Source organism: Drosophila arizonae, chromosome 5, assembly GCF_054131065.1.
Source record: "Drosophila arizonae isolate 15081-1271.41 chromosome 5, UAZ_ARI_1.0, whole genome shotgun sequence".
In the NCBI taxonomy this organism is placed as follows: domain Eukaryota; kingdom Metazoa; phylum Arthropoda; class Insecta; order Diptera; family Drosophilidae; genus Drosophila; species Drosophila arizonae.
The window spans coordinates 4977343-5002953 of record NC_142925.1 but is presented as its reverse complement, the minus strand read 5'-3'; the positions used below and the strand labels follow the sequence as shown (position 1 = coordinate 5002953).

Here is a 25611-nt window from a genome sequence, read left to right as displayed (position 1 = left end):
CTTTTTTGAGATCTTAACATGAGTTGACGACTTAAAGTTTAGAAAGTCGGAAAATCATTTGCAGCCGCAGCTAATTTCACTCTTATGCATTACGAAGCTGTCAATCAAGAGTGAAATTTGAAGCTGCAACCCTTCCGGCTGTGCCACACATAATAATGTTGGCTGCTGTAAGGCTACTAATGCGGCAACAACAACAAGAATAGAGCCCTGTAGCATTAGCTCAAACCTGAGCTTAAACTCAGCTATGCTGCTCGAAATGGGTCACTCACGCCAGGTGCCTGAAATGTGTCAAATGTGGCCTGCAGCCAATCAGGCAACCAGTAGCGCCTGCCTAGCGCTCACGCCAATAGCCGCTTAATAAGCGCATAGAATGCGGCCACAAATCACAGGCGCTGTAAGCAACAACAAAAAGCGCTCAAGCTCGTCTCACTCCCTCAGCTAAGCCGGCACCTGTTACGCGCTGAGCAGCACTTGCTAGGCGTATAAGAGAGGGAGAGTGAGAGAGAGAGCGGCTCAGCTCAATTCAGAGAGCGGGTTTGTTAGCATGTGTTGTGTATGTGTGTGCGAGAGCGCGTGCCTGATCGTGAGGTGAATTTCAGCCGGCTGTGTTGAGTTTGACCTGCATCAACCTGTGCGCGTGCGCACTCTCTCTCTCTCTCTCTCTCTCTCTCTCTCTCTCTCTCTCTCTCTGTTTGCTTCTGCTGTGTTGAACTTTCTGTTGTCGAAACAACTTTCGACGCACGCGCAACGGCTTTAGTAGCGATCGCGACTTCAAAGCGCACAGTTTGTATGACGCTCGTAGTGAGAATTGCGCGCAATTTATTTTCGATTTTCATTGATTTCTCGTTCTGTTATTGATTTTACGCACGTAATTAGCACAAACGGATTGGCTGCTAATTGCAGCGGACAGTAATTGCTGTGCAGCCGACAGGCGACATACCAGTGCAACGGTGTCAATTGATTTGATTTGATTTGTGATGCGCTAATTGGCAGCAGCTTCAATTGTGTTCCAAATATGTCCAAGCTGTTGGCCAAGAAGCGCTGGTGGAAAATCTGCTTGCCCCACTCGCAAAATGATGCCAACAAAAAATATCGCGAAGTTATACGACACAGCGAATGCGCTTCGGTTCTGGCCATTACGGACACTAGCAGCAGCAGCAGTAGCGGGAGTGGGAGTGCAAGTGGAAGTGGCAGCGGCATTCAAAGCTGTGATAGTGTATCGAAAATTTCCCAACCGGATGCTGGCAAATTGTTTCCGCGCAATATGCCAAGCATTCGACGCAGTCGTCGACGTTCCACAGAGCGCAAGGAAAACGTTTCGGCTCCTGCTCAGGCAGCAGCTGCTGCTCCCACTCCGGCTGCTGCTCTAACCGTGCATCGCACACATCAGTCGCGCCAATCGACAGTCACCAAATTGACGCCACGCAAGCTCAAGTCGAATTGCTCAAAGCAGCGCCACTTGGTCAAATCTGCGGTGAAGACCAAAACGAGGGTCAAGCTGGCGCCCTACGACATCTCACTCGAGCTGCCAGCGCCTGGCTGTGTGGACGAAACTGCGCCAAGTTTGGCACGCGCTCTGCACTCGCAGCAATCGAGTTTGATAAGCAGCGATCTGTCTAGCGACTGTTTGCCCGCCAAGCAGGAGGAACATTTCCACTCATCGGGCATCTCCTGCAATGGCGAAACCGATGACGACGTGGAGGTGGCCATGCTAACCGGCTGCCTCAGTCCGCAGCAGCTGCAGCGCGTACAGCATCGAAACAGACCCAATCAACAGTTGCCACTGAATGAGCTGCTCAGTTTGAATGTTTGCCGGAATCGAAACGCTGTTTGGCTGCACAATGCGCAAACGGATCAATTGCTGGACTGTGGGCGTGGCAACTGCGAAACAGCAGCCATCGCCGATGATATGCAATTAAGCGATATTGAAGAACAATTGGCCAAGTTTGATGGCCAGCAACAACAACAACATCAGCAACAACATCAGCAACTAGCTGCCAAAACGTGAGTTCAACCTTATTCGAGAGCACTTAGAAATCAAAGCGTATTGCCCATAATTCTCTAATTCAAGTCGAATACCTCAAAAGGAGAGCCCCAACAGGTTGTTAAGATAATCTATAGATGAGAAACTATCTACCCTAGCTGCCTCCCAATTGGAGCAGCAACAGCGGCAAAACTAATTTGAAATGCGTTTGACGCGTTTTACATTCCGTCCCCTGTCCCTCTGTTTTCGGCTTTGTTATCCGAACCTGTGGGAATAGCAAATGGAATTAATGAGCCGCAGAGCCCAGACCCACTGATAGGAGCTTAGCTCATATGGAACATTTTATGGGCTAGTTTAATGGCTGTTTAATAGCTTTATATGGACGGCGCTCTAAAATGCTCATAAAAAGCTTTCACAGTCGAGGCATTCATTCGAGTGCCCCGACGTTTTGTGATCCGCAACGTTTATGAGCTACAAGTAGAACTAAGTCAAAGAATTTCGATTGTTTTTTATGGCCATTTGGAAATTTAATTGATGCCTAATTGAGATATTCGCATTTTTTCATTGTTTGTTAACATAATTTTATAGGCTGATGAACAGCTTCTAAAGTTGAGAAATTAAATTTTAATTATATGTATGTAATAGATATTAGTTAATAGCTTTAAAACAACGTGAGATTCTGAACTGTTTTTAACTGTATGACTCTGACTCCTAAAAGTAAACTTTAAAAAAAACTAGCATGAAACTCAATTTTCACATTTTCTCGCTTAGAGTTCTCAACTGGTTCAGGTACGGAACAGTTGACTATCCTTAAGTCAATGCTCACAAATCAGCAATCAAATCTTGAATTGTTCACAATCAATTTTTTTTGAATTTTTTTTTGAATTTTTTTTCTTGTGAATTTTTTTTGGAAACTTTTTTTTTTTTTTTTTAACGAAGTCCTTGCTGTATGCAAGAGGTCTTGAGCAATTTAATTGTTCTAAGACTGTCTCGTTCTTGAGTATCGGATATTGAATGCCTCATGGGAGAGGTGAGGTGTTCATTTGAAATACGAAGGTCCTTGCTATATGCAAGAGGTCTTATATGCAATTTCATTGTTGTATAAGACTGGCTCGTTATTCTTACTCGATGGACAAAGTTTCTTGTCACTGAAATATACGAAGGTCCTTGCTTTGAAGCAAGAGGTCTTATGCAATTTAAATTGTTATAAGACTGGCTCGTTATTCTTCCTTGGTGGATTTACGCAATACGAAGACTCTTGCTATATGCAGGAGGTCTTGATGGCTTATCCCATGTGATGGCATGGGAATGGTTCCACAGTACCCACTTATTAGTCTGGGTTCACTGATTCAGTTTGAGTGTTACATTTATTCATTAAAGTATTCCAAAAATCCCAAAGAATTATTGCTCATTCCTTTTTTTTTTTTGGAAGGTAAAATTTTGCTACTCATATTATGTCTTCTAACAAATAAGTAGATTGCCTTTACGCGAAGCATCTGAATTTCCAGAAATTGTCAGCTGGATGTTTGCTACCCTTCGCCGCTTCCTGTTTCGTATAGTTGCAGTTGTGTATTCCGCGCTACGAAATCGGTGCACTGATTCATCCTCTTCATAAATATACCAGACGTTTTAATTAGATTCGCCTTCGCTTTTCGAATTATGCCGAAGGATTGTTGCATCAATATGTTAGAGCCGGTGAGATCAAGAGTAACTGGTGGTGGTTGCACCGTATGATGGGGCACTGTTTCAATTCATGCCTTAAATATGCCAACAGAAAATATTGGCTGTGGCTAATTAAAGTGCAATTATGCGCGATGTGGCAGCATTGACGAAGAGTGGCCAGAAGCGAGGAAGGGTTGTTGGAATGTCTTCTCTTTATGACATTGTGGAGTTTGGAGTAATGTAACTAATAATATTTACGATGTTAATACTTGAATTACTTCTTCAAACTGAATTTTGGCTTCCAACAAATTTTTTGTTGAAATTATGTGGCCTATGGATGTGAAGCTTTAAATAACCAATTAATTTCTGCCTTAAATGTTCGAATAGCATTCGACCGGATTCTATAATTTACGTTTTTCATTGTTAAAGCAATTTGTGTGGTTTTACCAGCTTCAGCGCAATATTTGAACTATTTATATTCTGGTGGTGATGGCGGCGACGGAAGATCATAGCCTTGCTCAGGTGGTCGAGACGAAATTGTAGCGTTTGGTTTTATTTCTGCGTTCGCTACGCGCAGTGAGCAGATTCGTCGCGTTTTCTCTTGTTTTTCCATATACCTTCTTTTAGGCCTGGCTTATGCCATGGTAATTGAGATTGGCTGTTTAGGATGAGGGGGGCTGGGCGGGGCTCCTCCGATTTCGTAAAATATTTTATAGTACAGAGGTTGAAGTTAATTTTTTTTGTTCTTATTTGTTTGCAATTTGCCCAAACAGCCTATGGAAACTGATGGGCGTTACCTGGGTAACTGTGTCTTTTATTTATTAACTATCTTAACACAGTGTATTTTTTTAATGCATCTTAATACCTTCTCTTTTTTTTTATGTCCACATACATATATAAAAAACAAACGGTACAAATGTGGCGCGTCTTACAAAGGCAGGAAAAAGAATGATGTATACCCGACCATTTTTGTTTATTCTCTATGAATTGTTCAGGTGGCGGAGTTTATTAGCCTTACTTTGTTTTTTTTTTTTTTTTTTTTTGTGGTTTGCTTGGTTGAAATTCAATTTAAATAAAGAAAATCACTAAACCTGCTAAAAGAGAAGACGGGCCCTAACCAGCCAAATTGAAGGGCGTTTGTATTTCCTGTTCTTTGATTATAGTCATTATATGAGATCTCCCTTTATCGCAGATATATAGCTGCTATTCTGAGTTCTTGGCTCACACACTTGCAATTTTGTGGCCATAAGTCACTCAAGGGTCGTGGCTTGTTTAGGCTTATGTGCAATCCAATCAATGTATCAGTGAGATAAACACGCGGCTTAAATGTTGTTGGTTATTTTTATAGCCGCCTGCGTATGGCAGTTCCATAGGTTGTGTGTCCAGGCGTTATTAGTCGGTGCTTTAAAGCATAGCTTAAGATCGATCTAGTCTTGTGGTGTGAAATTTAAAGACGGAATTTTGAAAGCTCTTCTATGTTGTTCCATTGGGTTCTTGTTTTTTTTTTTATTTTGTGAAAGTGTCGAAGCGGAACCAAATAAAAGAGCTCGAGTTGAAAATCGTGATTTTCTTGAAATATTTCTGCCACATGGCTGAGTGCTGCACTGAGTTGAGCTGTTTGACTTGGCCAAGATTCGCGCAAATTATTAACAAGCAGCTGCACTCGAGTGTCTTCTCAACGAGGGCTGCCCCTGCCCCCTGTGGCTGCCCCTAGCTCGCACTTACCGCAACTGGAGCTGAAGCTGATGTTGGCATTTGTTATTCATGCCGCATGCTGCTGCTGCTGCTGTTGCTGCATGTGCCTGTGCGCGCCTCACAATTAAGTTAGAAAAACATGTGTACATGCGCATTTGGGGCGTGAGTGGCATGCCCAAAAGAGCCAGGTCAACAGCGTCTTTAGCTTGCATTTTGTACCTGCCCCAGGGTCGCCCACGTGGCAAGCGCTGCCACTGCGGCTGCGGCAAGTGGCGCGTTAATGAGCCGCGCCAGCAGTGCCTCAACAATTGCATTTTGATAAATTGCTGGCCAACATACGACGAGGGACGAGGAGCCAGACGAAGAGTTGGAGCGCTAAGCCACATCAACTGGGCGAGGAAGTTGCCACAACTAACGGCGCTTTCATTCGCTAACAAGATCCTGTTCACTAATCCCAATTCAAGAGCTGATCGAGTTGCGCTTCAAGCTTCATTAGCCAAACAGTTGCGCAGTTCCTCAGTACAAGATGATTCTGCTTAGTCGGCCAGACGTGTGCTCATTGATGGACTGGAGAGATGCCCTGTAAAATGTTTACCAAGTTTTTGTCATTTTTATGTATCAAACTCAAATGACTTGTATCATTGATATAAATTCACAATATGGTGGACAATTTGTGTATCTTATGTATATTTTCGATATAGTACTGATGAAACCGGTTAGTTTGTAATAGTTCTGCCTATTCGGGCTGTAACAAGTATTTAAAATATTTTCAATTCAATAAAACTTTGTGGCTATAATCTTTTACTTATTTGATGTCTAATCTCTTGTTTGGAATGGGGCACTGATGTATTTATTTCTGAAGTATCCATATGGATATTTTATTTGTATTTCGTATATTTGGCTCTACTTGGACCGTGTTGTTCTAATTGGTCGGGACGAATTGAACTTTGTAGGTTGTCTAAATCATAAGACGTATTTATTAAAAATGTATTCAGTCTTTATTGTAACAAGGAATTTGAGTTTTGTTTTTTTGGAGTTTTTAGGATTTTGGGCTGTTGCTTTTCTTATTTTTGTCTTTTCCTTTTATTGCTCACCCTCGGATTAGCTGCAAGTTGATGTGGGTATGGAGTCCTCATTGTCCTGCTCATCTTCTGCAAACGCCCTCTATCGTGGCTCGCCACCAGCTGTAGTCCAACTTACAGGGTATTTGTAGTAAAAGGAAAGTTCTGATTGGTTGGCTTCCTGGTTGCCTGAACAACTGTGCGTTTGGCTAATGCACTTGGCGTCTAATGCTTGGATGATGACTTAATTGCGCATTTTAGCATAGGCATAGACCCAGATGCGCAGACAGAGTTTTTGAGATGCAGATGCAGATGCAGATGCAGATGCAGATACGGATACAAAATGCAGATACAATTCGAGCATTTACATTGGCAGCTACATAAGCGCCGGTCTGGTCAATGAGACGAGTCTGTGTTGTGACAGGCGGCGATTAGACCAAGTCCCTCTGCCTATCACTCGGGTATTCCAGTTCTCTCTCTGTCTCTCTCTTGGTTAATTGAAATGTGGCTGTGCGTTGGCTCGATGTTACTTGCTTGCTCGCCGTGCAGCTTGTTGCACATTACAGTTAACAGGGAAGTTGCCACAGGCGGCATATCAAAGTGTGCACTTGTATGTGTGTGTGTGTGTGTGTCACATGCAAAAGTTAATCCTGTCATGGCTCACTGCACTCGCACACGCACATTTCCAATTCCCATTTTCCAATTTCCAATTGCGGTGTGTGGGAAAAATATCGCCAATTGGCTGGGATGACGATGCGTCATGATGCACATGCTGCACATGCTGTAATTAATTATATGTCACACTTCCGGTACGCTTGACCTTAGCCAAAGTGCAGTGGTTGTTATTGTTGTTGTTTCACTCTGTTGCATGCCCCAGTTCGGTCATCGTTGACTGCCCCCGCTGCCACTGCCACTTCACGGTCAGCTGAGCTGCCTTGCAACGCGGCAAGTGCAGCAACCGCAACGGGGTTGAATTCGCGTCTTCTAAATTTCTGTTCTGTTTGCTGACGAGTTGCGCCTCTTCTTATTTTGGTAATTGTCGCTGCAACTAGTTTCCCACGTTAACAACAGGTCGCGCTCTCTCTCTCTCTCGCTCTCGCTCTCACTCACCTGTTTGGTAGTCACAGTTGCAGACACATCCATCAGCGACGTGTTAAACGCTTCGTTGATTTCTTCTTTTCCAATTTGATGGCTTATATTTTTTCGTTATAGAATAATTTCTGTGTTTGGGTTGCTTCTTGATGTCTCTTTGTTGGTTTGGTTGTTATTGGCTGTTGTTGTATTGCTGCTATTCATTCATCTTCGACTTGACTGTACGATTTGCTAGTTCGGTTTTCGTCAATTATTTTCGATTTGGTCTGGCGGAGCTCGTTTTATATATATTTATTTCTCTTCTCGTTTCTCTTAATTAAATCAACTTATATATATATACAATTTTTTATTTGGTCATCTTAAGACTTAATCTCTTTGATGATGTGAGAGAAGTCTCTGTGCCTTAATTTAATGTGGAGCTCAACGCAATTATAATTATTATCACCTATGTATGTATTACTTTCGTGGTTTTTTTCTTGGGCTTTTTTGTCTCTTCCCTGCGTTTTCTTCTTCTCGTTTTTGTCGTTGGGTAAATTAAATGTGAAAACGACAGAAATATCTAATTTATGTCTTCTAAGAACTGTGGGAGTTTTTATTTGTGTGCCTGAGAACAGTCGACTCAGTCTCATATTATCGGCCATTCAATCTGCATGTAATTGCTGCAAAGCAACCTAAGCTCGGTACACCAATTATTATTTGAGGTATGCCAAGTCAGTATGTACCTGCTGATGTAACTGTATATGTACCTGGACCTATATAAATGTATCTTTATCTGTATATGTGCATTCATCTGTATCGGCACTTTGTACCTGTTCCATTAGCTTAAGAGCAAAAAAAAAAAATAAAATAAAATAAAAAAATAAAATAAAAATAAATAAATAAATAACTATAACACAAAAAGCCAGCTAATTTGCCAGCTAATTCATGGTCTTTTTTTTGCCACGTATTTCCGCTTATGGGCGTCAGCCAAAATATTTACAACAATTTAAAACGCATAATTTTTCGATAGCTCTTAAAGCCAGTTTATTTTGTTATTATCGAAAAAAAAAAATGGAAAAACAATAAACAAAAATCCAAAACAAAATCAATAAACTTGGCCCAAATGAAGGCTAAATGTGAACTTGAAAGTTAACGAATTTGGTAGCGTGTTTGATGAACGAAAAGCTGAAAGCCAACAGAGTAGTAGACAAGGTTTGAGGTAGCTGCTCGTGGTGAGGGGAAGGAGAGGCGGGGCAAAGGTATTGCATAACAGAACAGCAACATTTTGCATAAATTAAAGCAGTGCCACATGCAACAAGAGGCAAGCGCTGAAACGTGTTCAAAGACGCTGACAGGCAGCAGCAGAGTGGGAAGCAGCAGGGGCAAGGCCAGAGCAGAGCAGTCGCAGGAGCCGTAGTTTGGTGCAAGTCTTTGGTTGCAGTGGCAGACATCTAGCTGCATTTGCATAGCAGCAAATTATGCAAAGGCTGTTAATGACAGTCGGAGGCAAAAAAGAAATGAGCTCAAGCACAAAATGCAAAATACTCAAAAAGCGAAACGACTCAATGCGAGAAATGAGTGGAGTGGAGTGGAGTGTACTCTGTGGTGTCTGTGCCACATGTGGCATGCTGCAAAGCAGTCGAAACCGTGCACAGTTCGATTAATTATGCATTTTAGACCATGTTTGTTGACTAGGCTGCATGTGTGTGTGTGTGTGTGTGTGAAGATGTGTGGCTAATGCTGCTGCTGCTGCTTGCAGCGACTGCAGCTTATCAGCAGGCAGTCAACAGTTTTAGCCTTGCTAGTCTAACGGCACTATTGCACTAAATCACTCGCGGTACTTAAAGAGGCGTTCCACACCACAGACACAAACTTGCGCAACGGGCCAAACCGGCGCTGCCACAGGTTGCGCCCATCAAGCACTGCAAAAGAAATGGCTAAAAGGCGCGCAGACAGCCAACAAACAACACACATTATAGTTGCGTGTGCCAGTGTGCAACCGTGTGTGTGTGTGTGTGTGTGTGTGTGCATGCTCATAAAAAATGCATAAAGTTTTGAGCGACAACAACACGTGTTGCACACTCTCACACACTCACACGTGACTTGTTTGCTTTTGGGCCTTTGTCGTGTGTGACGCAAGCTCGAGTCAAATGCAACTCGAACTCTAAAAAAAAGAAAAGAGAAGAAAATGTCTATAAATCTATATATAAACTGGTCTGTTTCCCTTGTTTATATGTGTATACATATAAAGTAATTTTTTCTCTCTCTTCTTTTTATGCTGCTGCCGCCCCTTTTGTGTAAGCCAAGACAAAGGCACGCAACAAGGTCAGGGCAAATTAGAGGCTGAGCCACGCAGATTTCGTAATGGACTGGGAAAAGGCACAGCAGACAGCGCGACTCGTTGCAGCTAGAGTTTAGTGTGTGGGGGCCTTGGCTCTGTGATGCGCCACGCCCAAAACGTGGCAACATTTTAATATAATCGCATTTTCGATTCTGGAGCATCAACTGTTGACCGCCCCCCAGCCCACATTTTAGGTCTAAATGCCAGCTACAAATCACAAGATCCACAGATCGTGTGCAGATAATCCCAGGTCTCTCCCTCTCTCTCTCTCTCTGCCTCTCACTGATAGTCGACTACAGTTTATCTTTTGACCAATTGTGAAAGTAATTTAATGCGGATTCGGTTCAGTTGTTGCCGCTGCCGCTGTGGTTGCCTCTGCTGCTTCTTCTGCATTTTTCAATTACCAAGAATTGCATGTTTCGTTTTAATTTCCACGTAGTTCAATTGCCCACCCGAGCCGAACCAAGCCGAATGTCTGCGTGTCGTAGTGCAACTTCTCTCTCTCTCTCTCTCTGTCTCTTCAGTTTCTAGGAAACTGGTTGGGGTACATCAGCACAACACACAGAGGTGTGTCTCTCTGTGTGTGTGTGCCTAAATGATTTTGAACCAGTTCTGGAGAAACTGCGTGTCTAAAATTTAATGAAATCGCTGGCCATACAGCTACAGCTACTCTCTATTGGAAAGAGAACAACATTTGAAATGCATTCGCTATACACTGCCGGATAGCCACTGCCAATCAGCTGTGCTGATGCGGATAATTGAGATATTATTAGCCAGCCAACGGGCACACGGCATTGGCATTTGAATTAAACGTGCCGCAATTGCTGAAATGTTACCTAATGAGCTGGATATTGCATTGGCCAACAGCACACAGAAAAGAGATTACAAATCAAGCAGCTAAGCCAATTGGAATGCAATCAATGGATTTACAGCGATTGGATTTAAGTAAATTACAGTTCCGTATATGGTTCGGATAGCAATCAAAGTAAGCCCATAAATTGATTTGAGTGTTAATTAATTGATACGGATTGTGAGAGAGATAACAAATAAATGCACCTTAAACTATAATTAAATCTTGTTGTTTGTTGGGATTAATTTGGATAACACGAAATTCAGTTATCAAATTGGTAAACATAGTGAAAAAAATATTTAATATGTATTGATGTCATGTGGATAAATTCCTGATAAATTCGGATAATATCGGATGAAATAATCGCCCTAATATATCAAGGAAAATTTGTCCAAAGCCTAATATTCAAATAATGGTTCGACCGTTTCGGATAAGCTCGGATAAAAACTTATCGGCAGCTAGAATTTTGCAATTGACATTCATCTGCTATACGACCGACCTACTATTTTAGCTATTCTCTGTGGCAATAACTTGTCTAGCCATTCCATTCCATTTCTATTTCCATTTCCATTTGCAATATGTGTCAAGCACTTTACTTTAATTATACTTATATGCCAGCGTAAGTCCGCCTGGTTAGTTGTGACACACACACATCAAGGAAATGACAAACATCAAGCCAAATAAACTCAAACTCGAAACTCAAAATCTTCTTAACCCAAATTTATGCATGTGTCAGAGATCGCACCATAGTTGGTCAGATGCACGTCAGCTCCACGCTAGACCGTTTGCGTAAGGCAAATCAAATTGCAAGCTAGCTTCGAAATGAAACGGAACAGTTAACTGACATCAAATACTCTATACATGTTCAGTCGATATGTAAATAAATATATTGTAAAACCTATACCAACTACTCCGCAATCAGTGATTATTTAGAATTGAGGAAAAATATGTCATTGGGATAGACTTCTTTAGACAGAGTGCAGGTCATCTCGCAGTTGCTTATACTCGATGCTAACCGTCCTTGTTGCTTATGGCTTTTTGCACGAAAAGAGAAAACCACCGACCCAGCCTGGCCAACAGCTGAGACTTGCTGGACAGCTGCGAGTATGTCAACAGTCTCGCCCATATTTGGCAATCAATTTATTTTATTTTTTATAAATTTTTGGCTTTGGCCAGATTTTAATTGGGCTGACGCTGGTGTGTTGGGCTATCAAAGTCAATCAACAGGCGCACAATTCATTTGTGACAGATTATGCCTTGACTTTGTTTGGGCAGCAGTTGACAATCGCAATGAATGGATCGAATGGATCGACTGCCGTTTAGAAAGCAACGCTCTAGTCTTCGCCCCCTTTGATTGATCGCACGCAGATGTGGATAAGGTGTATATTTGATTGTTGTTGCTGTCTTTTTTTTTCTCTCTTTTTTTTTTTTTGGCACTGTCCAACATAACAAATGGAATTTGCATTGGAAATCACAAAACGTAGCACATAAAACTTTCACTAGCTTCACTTCGGAATCGTATTTTCTGTTTCTTTTTCTTTAACGATCTGTTTAATATTATCGCTGGTGATCTTCCGGCTGAACTACTACAACATGGTGTTAATGCTAATAGCAAATGCCCAACAGTTAGCTACACATGCAACATGCTGCAAGACATTCACTTTTGCATGCAGCCCAGTCTACAGTCTGCCGAGTGCAAGACCCATTAAAATGTGCTTTGGCGAAAGGGTCTGCAGTCAAGGCTTTATAGTCGTATAGCTACTATTAAAGCGCCTCATACAAATTTGACTTGGCTCTGATCAAACGACAGAGGCAGAGGCAGAGGCAGAGGCAGAGGCAGAGGCAGAGGCAGAGGCAGAGGCAGAGGCACGGGCAGAGGCAGAGGCCGAGTCAGAGGCTCTCTTGTTATCATTCATTTGCATAAATTTACAAGTTATTCAAATAAATCGCTTGGCGTGCTGGCAAATTGCTTTTAGCTGCCGCTTCTCACATTGATTAGGCTACTACAGCTTGGACATTAGGCAGCTGGTTTTTGTTCATTCGATTGTTGGTTTGTTTGTTTGTTGTTCATGCTCCAGATGTTGTGCAATGTGATATAAATCCAGAGATGCTTATGAATGAGAATGTTAAACTCGAAAAGTCGAGCCTAACACGCAACTGCAACGATGATATGAAGAGCTAAACGCATAAAGCACTTGACTTTAATTGCTGAAATTAAAAAACAGAAACAGAAACTGAAAATATAAACAGAAATACCAAAACACCAAATTATGGCCAGCGGGCAAGCTGAAATTAACAGAGAAATCATGTAAGAATGTGAGAGTTGGGATTTGATTGACTAGCAAATGCCCTGTAGAAATGTGCTATTAGAATAGAATTATTTTTTAATAAAATGTTAAATTAAAAAAAAAAAATGTGTTTCATGTTTTTTTTTTTTTTTTTTTTTTTTTTTTTTGTAATCTGACTCAGCTTAAGCAATAATCAAATTGAATTCAATTCATATATTATTTTCTTTATGCAGAACGTGAATTTCTAATTTATTAAAGTCCTAAAACTAATTGATGATATATTATATATTCATATTATACTGGCCTAACTTTCTTTCCCTTGAGCTATTTTTGTAATAATCATAAGCTTATACAAACCTTGATATAATCTTTAGTATGTATTGAGTTCGTGTAGGTCAAGCAAAACAACATTTATTTATGCAGATATATCTCAAGATGAGAGTTGTTTATATGCTTGCTACGCTTCTCTTGAATGTTCCATCTTTTGCTTATGCAAACTACCCTTGAAGTCAGTCATCTATAAACAGGGTATTTAAAGGCAAATTAAAACTGAAACATGACCAGGCTGGGTGCCATATGAAAAGCAAGTTAAAAGTTGCCGCTGGAATTTCTAAAGCAAAATCAAATTGTGGCTGTTGGTTGGCTGCATAATCGGCCGAGTGTGTGCCACAGTGTTGCTTCGAGTGAAAGTACACAGAAAATGCGGCAGTCGGAAAGAAGTAAGCAGCCAGCCAGGCAGGCAGGGAACGAAGGCAGATTCCACATTGGTCAGAGACGGAGCTTAAAGTTTATGACTCTATGGCTATGGTGATGGCCACATGCTGATGGCCCGACATGCGCTGGCAATTTCGAAATTTCATAAATTGGACAGCAACACGCATGCGCCAGCAGCTGCAACATGTTGGTTGCTGCTGCCGTTGTTGCTGCTGTTGCTGCTGCAGCTGCAATTCGGCCACAATTGCAGTCAGAACAGATTAGAAATGTCCGGCGCGTTGAATTTAAATGAGTTTTCGCTACATCTCAGCCGGCTAATTGCAAATTGGGCTTGTCAGCATTCATCATGCGCATATGAATATGAATATTCAGTTGAATATCCGTGCACATATAGCTCTCTGTATATCGTTTCTGCAAATGGAGCAACATTACGTATGCGCAATTTTGCAAGTCTCAGGCCAATCGAATTAGCATGCAACAGGATTTGCAAATGTGACTGGGCGGGGATTCAAGAGAAGCCATAAAGTCAAGTGGATATTTTGTAGCAGCTCTATTAATTATATGTAGCATATTATGTAATAATGGGTGGATTTCTGAGGCGCGCGAGAGAGCTTGATGATTTATGATGAATAAAGCAATTATAATTTAATTTGATTAGTTTTTATCTCAAGATTGCTTAAGGCTAATGATTTTTGATGTAAACCTTTGTATATGTTAAAAATACTATTCAAATATTTTTTATAAATTATAAATAGTCTCAATTTAATTTATTCGTGTGAAAAATAAAAAAAATTGTTGAAACAAATACAACTGAATTTTCTTTTAAACTTGGCTATCGTTCTAGACCTGATTGTATATCTTACATTGTATTTAAATTTCTAGAGTATATCGTAATCTGCTTACAACTCAATTCACAGGAAATATGATGGTAGACTAATCTCAAATGTCCAATATATCTACTTGCAGCAACCAGTTGAGCCACAAATTGAAGCCCACTCCCGCACCGCGCATGAGCAGCTGCGGCGGTAGCAGACAACAGCTCAAGATGGAGCAGCCCGGCAGCAGTTACTATACGCAAACGGAAAGCGAATTGCTGCAGCTGGAGGCTGGAGGTGCAGCGCCCTATCCACAGCAGCAGCAGCAGTTACAACAACAACAGCAGCAGCAACAACAACAACAGCAACAGCTCGCTGCTAGCAGCATTAGCATTAGCAACCACTCAACCACTTCGACGGTCAACAATTTGGATGCCCCATCGACGGCTAGCAGCAGCGGGACGCCTTCGCACTTTGTGTCGCCGCTGCAGCGACGCCACTGCCAGCCGCCCAATCATTTGCCACTGAACTCGGTGGTTGCCACGCCGCTGCGCACCGCTAGCTACAAGACGGCCGCAACCGCCAGTGTCTATCATCATAGCCACCATCAGCAGCTGGACTTTCAGCGCAATTCACAGTCGGACGACGACAGTGGCTGTGCTCTGGAGGAGTACACCTGGGTGCCGCCGGGTCTGCGACCCGATCAGGTGAGCAATGGGCAATGGGGGATGGGGCGTGGTGCGCAAACACAACACACATGGCTGCAATTTGTCGCAGCTAATTAGGTGAAATCAAAAAGCCAACGGCTGCATTGATTTCCATGTGGTTACCATGTGGTTGCCATGTGGTTTTCTTTTTGACCACCTGCCGTGGGCAATTGACTTTTGATTTCGTTTTGCCTTGGCCACGGCCCCAAAAAAATCAGAGCCAGAGCCAGTTCATTGAAGTTGCGTTTAAGGAAATTCGAGCAGTTTAATTGCCGGTGAAAAGCGGCTTTTCCATTTTGTTTTTCGGTTCGATAATTATCGCCCCAATCTGGCGGCTGGCAATCGATCCGAAAAGCGAAAGCATTTTGTAATTAAATCGCTTGTTGCCCGCATTTTGCTTGCATAACGGGCGCGGGAAAAACTAAACGAAAATAACTGAAAAATCGAACTGTAATCGTTTGGGCAGTTCGTTTGTTTCTGTTTTTCCAGCCATTCTGCTGGCTCATGACTTTTTCGCGACATTTTTCCACTTTCGCACGTTTTGCAGCGTGGCTTTTACTTTTGTTTTTATGTTTTTCTTCGTTTTTGTATTTTTTTGTTGGTTTTTGCTTGTCGATATTTGCGCTGTGGGCGTGCATTGTTGTTATTGGCTTTTAGCCAAGTTGGTGAAAGCGTTTTGCCAGTGGACGTTGATTAATACGTTATGGCTTGTCCCTAATGAAACGCTTCCCACGGAATTTGTCGCCAAATCGTTAAAACTAAAGTTTATGGCTAATATATATATAACTGCAGTGCTTAAGTTTTTATATCTGATTATGAACAATCTCTAACTCACTCTCTCTGTCTCTGTCTCTGTCTCGTTTTTATCTGCTCGTTAACAGGTTCGCTTGTACTTCAGCCAACTGCCGGACGACAAAGTGCCCTACGTCAACAGTCCGGGGGAAAAGTATCGCGTGAAACAATTGCTGCACCAGCTGCCGCCCCAAGATAACGAAGTGAGTATTAGCCAAAAAACGAAGACGACAGCCAGAAAGGACTCGACTCATCAGATTGGTAGCACTAGGGAGCACTCGATGCGAAAAGGAACTCAAGCATCATAAAATTGCAGTTAATGTGGAGGAAAGCGATTGCCAAGTTTTTTAAGAATATCGAAACGCAACCAAAGTGACACTAAATGGAAGGAAGTAGTTTTAGTATGATCGAAGATAGAATACCCTAGCAGATGGTTTATAGTAGGGCAGGGCGTAGAGAATGAGAATATACAGAATGCATAGGACATTTTATACGACTAAATAAATAAATTGAAGATTAAATTTGTTTGATCTTTAGGGATCACCATGGCTTTGTTAATATAGACAAAGTTTGCAACAAAATAATCCTCTAAAGATTTGAATAATAATAATAATAATATATAGATATATATTTATATCTTTATGCCTTTTAAACCAAATTGCAATCAATCCTTCTAGTTCTTCAATTCAGATAGGCCAACATATAAGATCATTGTTAAATAAGATCAGTCAACGATAATAGACTCTATTGACTACAATAACTGTCAAGTAGAAGTACAGCTCCCCAGGCAGGGTATGCCAAGAGAAAAGAAGGGGAAGAATAAATTTGTATACAAAATCAAGGCACGCCCCCTGCTGCAGTGCGAGATTAAAAAAGTTGGCGTTGCCTTTTTTGAGCTGCTGTAAAAGAGATTTTAATTAATATTTACAATACAAGAAAAGTTCGCTCCAGCGCCATCTCGAGCTGCAGCTACCATTAAACATGCTTTCCCATAACCTCTGCCTTTACCTTTACGTTTACCGTTGCTTTTGCCATTGCAGGTGCGCTATTGCCACTCGCTGAGCGACGAGGAGCGCAAGGAGCTGCGAATATTTTCGGCGCAGCGCAAGCGGGAAGCACTCGGACGTGGAGCGGTGCGGCTGTTGTCCGATGAAAGGCCCTGCAAGGGGGTAAGTACAAGTTGCAAGCTCATCTACAGTCCTTCTGCCGCCACTCCCACTCTCTCTCTTTGTCCCTGTCTTTGTTCTCCTTCAACTTAATTGTGAGCCAAGAAATTTGCATTTTATTATGAGCAACAAAGGCGGCCGCCCGAAGAAAAGGCGAGTTTCGATTTCATTTTTTGCCAGCGCCCAGCCCAGGCAAAGTTTTGCGCAAACTTTGACAGGACTCGCTGGATGCCTTGAAATAGTGGGTGGTATGAAAATGAACAAAAAAAATTGACAATGGCGCCTGCCAGAAACAATAAGGGACTCGTTGGTCGGTGCAGGGGAACAGAGGTGTGCGGGGGCAAACAGTTAACTTTCAAACGTCGCGTCGCGACGCGTTGCGTCGTATCGCAAGTTGGCAGCGTCTCAAATTAAAGATGACAAAAAGATTTCATTAAGTACACTTTTAGCAAACGGCAAAGTGCTGCAACAAGGCGAAAAACTGCAAATGAAAAACGTTGTTGCAGAAACAATTGCAGCAACTGCCATTGCAAACAGCAATACAAAAGGCCACTCCACGCTCCACACACACTCACGCATACACTGCGAGCTACGGCACTCGACTGTGTGGACCGCGGAGTGCGGAAAGTTGATTTCAAATACCCTATAAAGTGGATATCACAAGCTGTATTGAAACTATGAGAGCAGCAGCGATAATAGAAGAAATTTTGCTGTGGGAGTTGCGGCAATTACGTCACTTATGAAATAGAGTATCAATGCCATTTTAGGTTTTTGAAGTCGAAGAATTGATGAAGTATCGGGCATAAATTTAGTATATGGGTATTTCAGCTAAGACTAAGAATAAAATTGGTTATATATGTAGTATGTACGCTCAATTTAGATTAATGAATTTAGAAGGAAAACTAAAAGACTAAGAATATTATTGGCTCTATATGTCTATAGCTTTTTAAAACTTAAAAACAATTCATTGTAATTGAGAAAATAGAGAAATATTCCTTAAGAACTTTGGTTTAGTAGCATTTTTCTTATCTTCTCAGAGTCAGTTACAAATAATGACCGTTACTTCTAAACCAAACAAGATTATTAGCTATTGCATTTTGAAATACAGCATATGTCTAAAATATAAAAATATTGGTATTCAATGATAGATATTATTTCCAGATATGTTCCCATTTTTACAGCCGATTAAAATTCCCAGGTGAGCTGCTAGTCGCGCACTGTTAAGTCCAATCTGCTTGTCAGTTTTTTGGTCTGCAGCATATAGCGAAAAGTGAATGTATATATTATATATATATATATATATATATATATATATATATATATATATATATATATATATATATATATATATATATATATATATATATATATATATATGTAGTAGCAGTAGCTGCAGCAGCAGTAGGTAGTGCTGCCCCTTCAGTAGAAGGTAGTAAACTATTTTCCCCCTCATGCACAAAATTTGCATTGTTATTAGCTTGGCAGTCTCTGGAGCGGAGTGCGTGCTGGCTAACCAACTCAGCTTCAACTTTCAACTTGGCCTGTCTGCTGCTGCTGCATACCATATTCCATAACCCTGATCCCGTATCCCGATGCTGTTCCCGTTACCGTCGCCATTGTCGATCCATAGCTCCCACTGTCTGCCGCAGATAGTTGTGGAGCTTGATTTTATTGTGTTCACATTCGCCACTCGTAAAACTTATTAAAAAGTTTATGCCGCATGCTGCCACGCAGTGCTGCGTGTCTGTGTCTGAGCCTGAGTCTAGGCAACGGGTTGGACATGCAGCAGCAACTGCAGCATCCATTTGTCCGATCCCCACCGCACCCCTTGGCCAGCCAGATGCCTCTCTGTCTGCTACGTGCGTGGGCGTTGCGGCTCGTCGGAGGTGTTGCCTGGCATTAAAGTTGTGCCCAAGTTTTTCCAGTGATTTTCTTTGGTTTTGGCTTGGGCTTTGCCTTGTTGGTCGGTGGGAGACGACGACCAAATTGGCAGCCAAGTTGCATTTATTACGCCTTGCCGCAACGACTTATATGGCAGACAGGACCGGGACCAGGGCCAGCACTGGACCGGGCCAACGCCAGGTTCAGAGTTCATTAGAGAGACAAGACGCGCGAACAGCGTGCGAAGTTTTCAATTCAAGCCAAGTTTGTCCTCTCCACTCATGTTTAATGCCAAAGTGCAGTCACATATTTGATTTCATATGTTTTGATCAATGATTCAAGGGCTTACCTTATAAGATAGTTTAGTTATTTATGATTCGACTTTTACCACTGTAAGTTATACAGTTGAAAGTTTACCTGCCGCAGACTTCGCTGGGCATTAAAAGTTGGGAAGTTTCTATAATGGGCGACAATTTTGATTACTTAAAGGAAAGTGTGCATACTTCGTGAGCAAATAAGAAAAAATATATATGATTTTCTGAGAAATATGATCAATTAAATTTTTATGGGCATACAGATATTATCGTAATAACTAGAAACGCAATCAAATCCAAAGATATGTTGTAAATTAAAAGTGAAAAATATTTAACCAATTTTTGATGTAGCTATTATCGCGGTATTTATATAATTATTTTGGTTAGAGTTAAGCAATAAATTGAGCGAGAGAGGGAGAGAGTTATATAAACGAAAATAGAAAAGAAATAAACGAAATACCGTTAGATAGTCATAAATAAGTTTGGTATATAGCGGTTGCTTAATGAGTGTGCTTAATCTGAAGCTACCGTTGCACGTGTGTAAACTGTTTTTGCGTAACTTTGCTAATACAACTCAGATTAACGTAAGATATAAATTCTGAAGATTCTATTGAAGGAATTGAGGAAGAGTAGAGTTAAATTGGAGTAAAAAGTAAAATATTGAGAGTGCATATACTCTATAAGAAATATTTATATAGATTCAATTAGTTGATTCAGCTTGACGTCTATCAAAATTCCTGCCTTTTAGCCAACTATAAATGAATATTTATTCGGTTCAAAGCATTCGAGTTCAACTACAGATGAATGCCATATTAATGAAATCTGATAAGCCAAGTCAGATTAAATGTGATGAGCAGCAACTGACGAGCCAGAGCCAGTGCTCACAGCACAGAGGTCGGCTACTTAAAATTCACAAACCATAACTGCGACTTGCTAAACGAAGGTTAAAATGTGAACAAAGCGAATGCCGCCCACTGGAACTGGCTGGGCGGGGCGGGGCGGGGCTCTGTAAAGGGAAAAGCGTGGAGGATAGCCAAGCAGAAATTATGCTTAAAGGAAATTTATGAAAACGCTCAATGAGCCTGAATGATGTCTACTCCCTTGCTGCGTCCGCTGCGTTCGCTGCTGTCGCTGCTGATGCTGCCAAAAAGCACTCATATTCAGTCAAGCGTAAATGAGTCGCAGCACAAGGCCAGAAACGTGCGTCAAACTTGGAATCTGAGTCGGGGTCAGGGACACGGAGTCAGAGTCAGAGTCAGAATGAGAGACAGAGACAGAGCCAGGACCAGAGTTGGCAAATGATTTGGCCAGCTCCGATTTTCCACACGAACAACAATGGAGTCAACTGTCGAGCGCTGAGCGGATGTGACAGCCGAGCTTGACAAGGATGTGACACTAAAGGTCGTCCCGGCAACGATGAAATACAAAATAATTATTAAGAAAATGCCATGAAATATATTTCACTTTTTTTCCACTGAACTGGGGGAGTGCATATAAAAGGTAGCTGGCAAATATTGTTGCCTCGCTGTGCCTGTTAAGCAAAAAGTTTATGTACTGAAAAGGGCACGATAACGAGCGTCATTAATAATTTGAAGGCACTGTGCAATGAGCGAGAGAGAGCGCGATAGAGTGAATAAATGAAAAAGGCGGGGCAGAGGAGAATTGGGCAGGAAATTGTCTTGCTTGTTTGTGCTGCAAAGTTTGTCGGGCACAGCGCCAAAGTTGGGATTAGGACAGACACATGAAATGGGTTACGAACAGGACCAGCCAGCTAGGGCTGTTAGCCAGGTGGCGCCTCCGCGTGGCAGCCAGCTACAATTTGTCAATAGCATAATTGTCTGCAGTGCAGCGCTGGAGGACTCCACGGTTCAGGGTTCATCAATTGCATGGCGACTAGCGACTGGCGACGGGCGACTGGGATTAATTGGATTGATAAGATAAATGAGCAGCGATTGCTGTTAAACACACGACATTTGGCAGCAGCAGCAGCAGCAGCAGCAGTGGCGCAAATCCTGAAAAATGTCCTTTTAAGTGGACACATGGCAAATGGAACTGGCAAAACTTTTGCACTTGCAATTTAGTTTGGCCACAGAATAAGTAAGTTTTACTTACTTAGTGCACTTGTTCCGGCCAAAAGTTGTCTAAGCCACAACAAAGTGCTGGCCCCGAAAAAGAGTAACTAGAGAAAGAAGTAAGCCTCAACCGCAACAGGATGCGCAAAAATACATCATTAGCGACTGGGCCTGGTATGGAGCCTAATTAAAGTGCGTGGTGGCTGCTTTTGCCAGTGTGAAGGGGATGAGAAAGAGACGAAGCTGGCAACAATTAACGACGCATGCAGTGGGCCAAGTTGTCAGGCCAAGGAAATTATCAGCCCTGTCAGCAGAGACTGGAGATGGGGCTGAGGCTGGCGCCTGGGAGGTACTGGCTGTCAATGTTTAATGGCTTGCAAAAGTAAATGTTGATTGCGGGCGTGGGGTGTGGGGTGAGGGGAGGTGGAGACCAACCGACTGGCATCCGACTGAGGTTTAATAGCCTGGAAAGTTAAGAAGCTGCAAGCAGCCTAGTCAACAGTTCCACCACTCCACAGCACTCCAACAATGTCCTTGCAACGTCTTGTGGCTTTTGCGGCCCTGCTGGGGTAATTTGCGTGCGCGAATTGTGGACGTGGGCTGGGAGGGGGGGGGGGGGGTGAGCAAACCAGTACAGGAAACGCTAGCTGAAACGAAAATGGCGCAAATTGGCGACGGCTTTTGTCGTAGCTAAAAGCTCAGCGACTAACAAAAGGGTTTGGGGCCTAAGGGCTGGCTGGCCGCAAAATGGCTGCCGCCTCGCATGTGCCACAACTTTTTTGGCGTGGGCCACCGAAATAGCATTCATAAATCAGGGCAATTGCGTTAATTGCTTTGCATGCTCATAAAATGGAACGAAGTTGGGGGATTTCCTTCTCAAAGGTTCTAAGACGTGGCAAATAGGTTTCCGAAATGAAATAAAATGTTGGATATTCGGCTACAACAAAGACATTGACTTGGCTAGAACTTATTAAAAAGTTAGCTAGAACTTATTAGAAATGGAGATATCTAATGGAATTCCCTATATTTGTCAGATATGCCAACTAATGTATTCGTGGGAATGATATTAGCAGAGTATTCTACTTACAACCTGATTCTCATGGGCTTAGCATAATAGTAATACTATTTCCGAATGCCTAATTTTTTCCAGTGCAATTAAGAGCTTATTTCAATTATGAACTTCATAATCTGCAGCTCAGAAGCTTTCATTAGTCGAAAAGAAATTTGTTATTTGATACATCCAAGAAGTGGACTAGTTTTTTTTTCAGTGTAAGAAGTTATAAATCTTCAAAATGCTACAGAAATTCAGGAGCTTATAATATAACGGAATTTCAAATTATCTTGTTAGCTTAAATGTTTCTATTTTTAGCTACTAGAGAGATCAATTTGTTATAAGTATTAGAGCCAAAAAAGTTGCTCGCGGTAGATCCAATTTTATATATTTCAATGTGATGTATTCAATGTCGATTTTTTGGCAACATTTGTATTATTTAAGCCCACTTTTCTTATACTGTTGAATCTATTAATAACGCTCTCATACTACATCGCCATCGCATTAGCCTGTTTACCGCATATTCTTCCGCATTTGCTTCAGTTCCAAGTAACTAGGAATCCTATATCCCTCAGGGAAGTTTTCTTTCTGGGAAAGCAAACATATTCTCCTTAAGCGGCGTACGAAGACATTAGCTCTCTTGACCCTATTACGTTGCTTGCTCTACGTAAATGAGTTCATTATGCGAATTGCTTCAACTTTAACGAGTTGAGGTTGAGTCATTAAAACTGCGCTTCCGTTTGGGTTGGTTCCGTGACAACAGCCAGAGCAGCAGCAGCAGCAGCAACTCCTACTTGGACTCCTGCTCCAACTTTGACTCCTACTCGTATTGCGAGTGCGACACCGACACCAGAATTTTGCTTGCGGCCTTTTCTCGTGTTTCGTGCTCCGTGTTTTATCCAAACAGTTTAAAGTCTCTGGTTTTTCCACTCTCTAGGGAGCACTTCTGCGACGAGGCCGGGCACATGGCCGGCAGCTATTTTTGCATTATTTCCGTTGTGAAAAAGCAAAACCACAAAGTAATCGTGAGAGTGAGGGCGCGGGCGAGGGAGGGATGGTTGAGGAAGGGGGTGCTCGGCGTTCTGTTCTCGTGCTGGTTCTGTGCCATGTCCTCGCTTGGGGGGCTTAAGCGTTTTATTACCGTTATTTAGCATTTATAGTCGCTTAAATATTTTGCCCAACCAAAGCAGACGCTGCAGATTTCTATCGCCACGCTGTCTCCCCGTGCAGAACTTTAGCATATTTTTGTTATTTATACGATATATATCTAATGTCTCTCTCTCTCTCTCTCTTCTCATTGCAGTGCAATGAACAGCTCTCCGGCGGTGACATTGTGGTCTTTGCCCAGCGCTTGGGCGCCCAAGTCTGCTGGCATCCCGGCTGCTTTGTGTGCAGTGTGTGCAAGGAGCTGCTCATGGACTTGATATACTTCCATCGTGATGGCAATCTCTACTGTGGCCGACATCATGCCGAGACCCAGAAGCCGCGCTGCTCCGCTTGCGATGAGGTGAGTAACGAAGCTGAATAACTGATTGAGTGCTGGAACAGGCTCAACTTGAAATTAGAATTATAATATTCGCTCTATATATAAATAATTATATATATTTTAGATATTTTTCTTGATTTTCATATTTCACTCTTACTCACTCGCTACCATCTCGCTTGCTCTTCTCATCCACCACACAGATCATCTTCTCGGATGAGTGCACGGAGGCCGAGGGTCGCACCTGGCACATGAAGCACTTCGCCTGCCAGGAGTGCGAGCACCAGCTGGGCGGCCAGCGTTACATAATGCGCGAGGGCAAGCCGTATTGCTTGGGCTGCTTTGACACCATGTTCGCCGAGTACTGTGACTACTGCGGCGAGGTCATTGGTGTGGATCAGGGCCAGATGAGCCACGATGGCCAGCATTGGCATGCGACGGATCAGTGCTTCTCCTGCTGCACGTGCCGTTGCTCGCTGCTGGGTCGTCCGTTTCTGCCGCGCCGTGGCACCATCTACTGTTCGATAGCGTGCAGCAAGGGCGAGCCGCCAACGCCTTCGGACACCAGCTCCGGTCCACAGCTGCGGCCCACGCATCGCGCCTCCACTTCCAGTCAAATCGCGCGCTCGCCGCGACGCACAGCCGACTCGGCGGGGCGTGGCAAGACTGGGGTGGGCAATGGGCATGGCCATGGCCATGGACATGGACATGGTGGCAAGAGCACGGGCAGCGCCGGGGACTTGCTGGAGCGGCAGGAGCGCAAGCGTATGGAGGCAGCGGGCGTGGCCGATTTGCTGCTGGGTGGCTGTGTGCCTGGCATGCCGCGACCCGCCCATCCGCCGCCCATAGATCTGACGGAGCTGGGCATCAGCCTGGACAATATCTGCTCGGGTGACAAGTCGATCTTTGGCGACACGCAGCTGACATCCTCCATGCCAGACATGCTGCTGTCCAAGGCGGAGGACTCGCATAGCTATCAGAGCATAGACAAGATCAATCTGAACTCGCCCAGCAACTCGGACATGACGCAGAGCACCCAGGAGCTGGGCAACGAGCTGGAGCTGGACAATGAGTCGGTGCGTGAGCTGGAGCTGCCGCACGATGGCTACGAGCAGCTCTTCGCAGCCAAGCAGAACGAGAAGGAGGAGCACGGCCAGCAGCAGCTGGACAATCGGCCGCCGCTGAAGGAAGTGCGCTTCCACAGCGTGCAGGACACGATGTCCCGCTCGAAGAGCTACACGGACAACTCGAATGCGAGACGCCGTCGCCGGCGGCGCAATCAATCGCGCAGCTCCTCGGAGATGCAGATTAATCAGACGAATCTGCGACTGCACAATGCCCAAACCCAAGCCGGCAGCGGTGCACTGAATCTGCTTAACAATCTGGACAATTGCGATGTGGCGAGCATTTGCTCCACTTGCTCTTCGAGCTCCTCCAGCGACATGGACGACTATGTGTACCGGCTGCCCGCACGCAAGCATTACGGTGGTGTGCGTGTCGCCTACGTGCCCAACGACGCGCTGGCCTACGAGCGCAAGAAGAAGCTCGCCCAGTCGGGCGACAACAATGGCCAGCTGGGCAGCTCGGCCGGCAGCTGTCTGGGCGCTCCGTCTGCAACAATGCCAGCCATTATGCACGAGAGCAAGAATTGCACAATATCATGA

The 25611-nt window shown here is 43.2% G+C and overlaps 1 protein-coding gene across 1 annotated transcript; it reads left to right on the top strand.

The window, feature by feature from the left end:
• LOC108614850 (espinas) lies at nucleotides 1-25611 on the top strand. The gene is made up of 6 exons (XM_089472335.1): nucleotides 1-2004; nucleotides 14633-15188; nucleotides 16070-16183; nucleotides 17021-17149; nucleotides 23768-23971; nucleotides 24151-25611. The coding sequence occupies exons 1-6, from the start codon at nucleotides 1016-1018 to the stop codon at nucleotides 25609-25611; spliced, it is 3453 nt and encodes a 1150-aa protein (XP_089328461.1). The 5' UTR covers nucleotides 1-1015.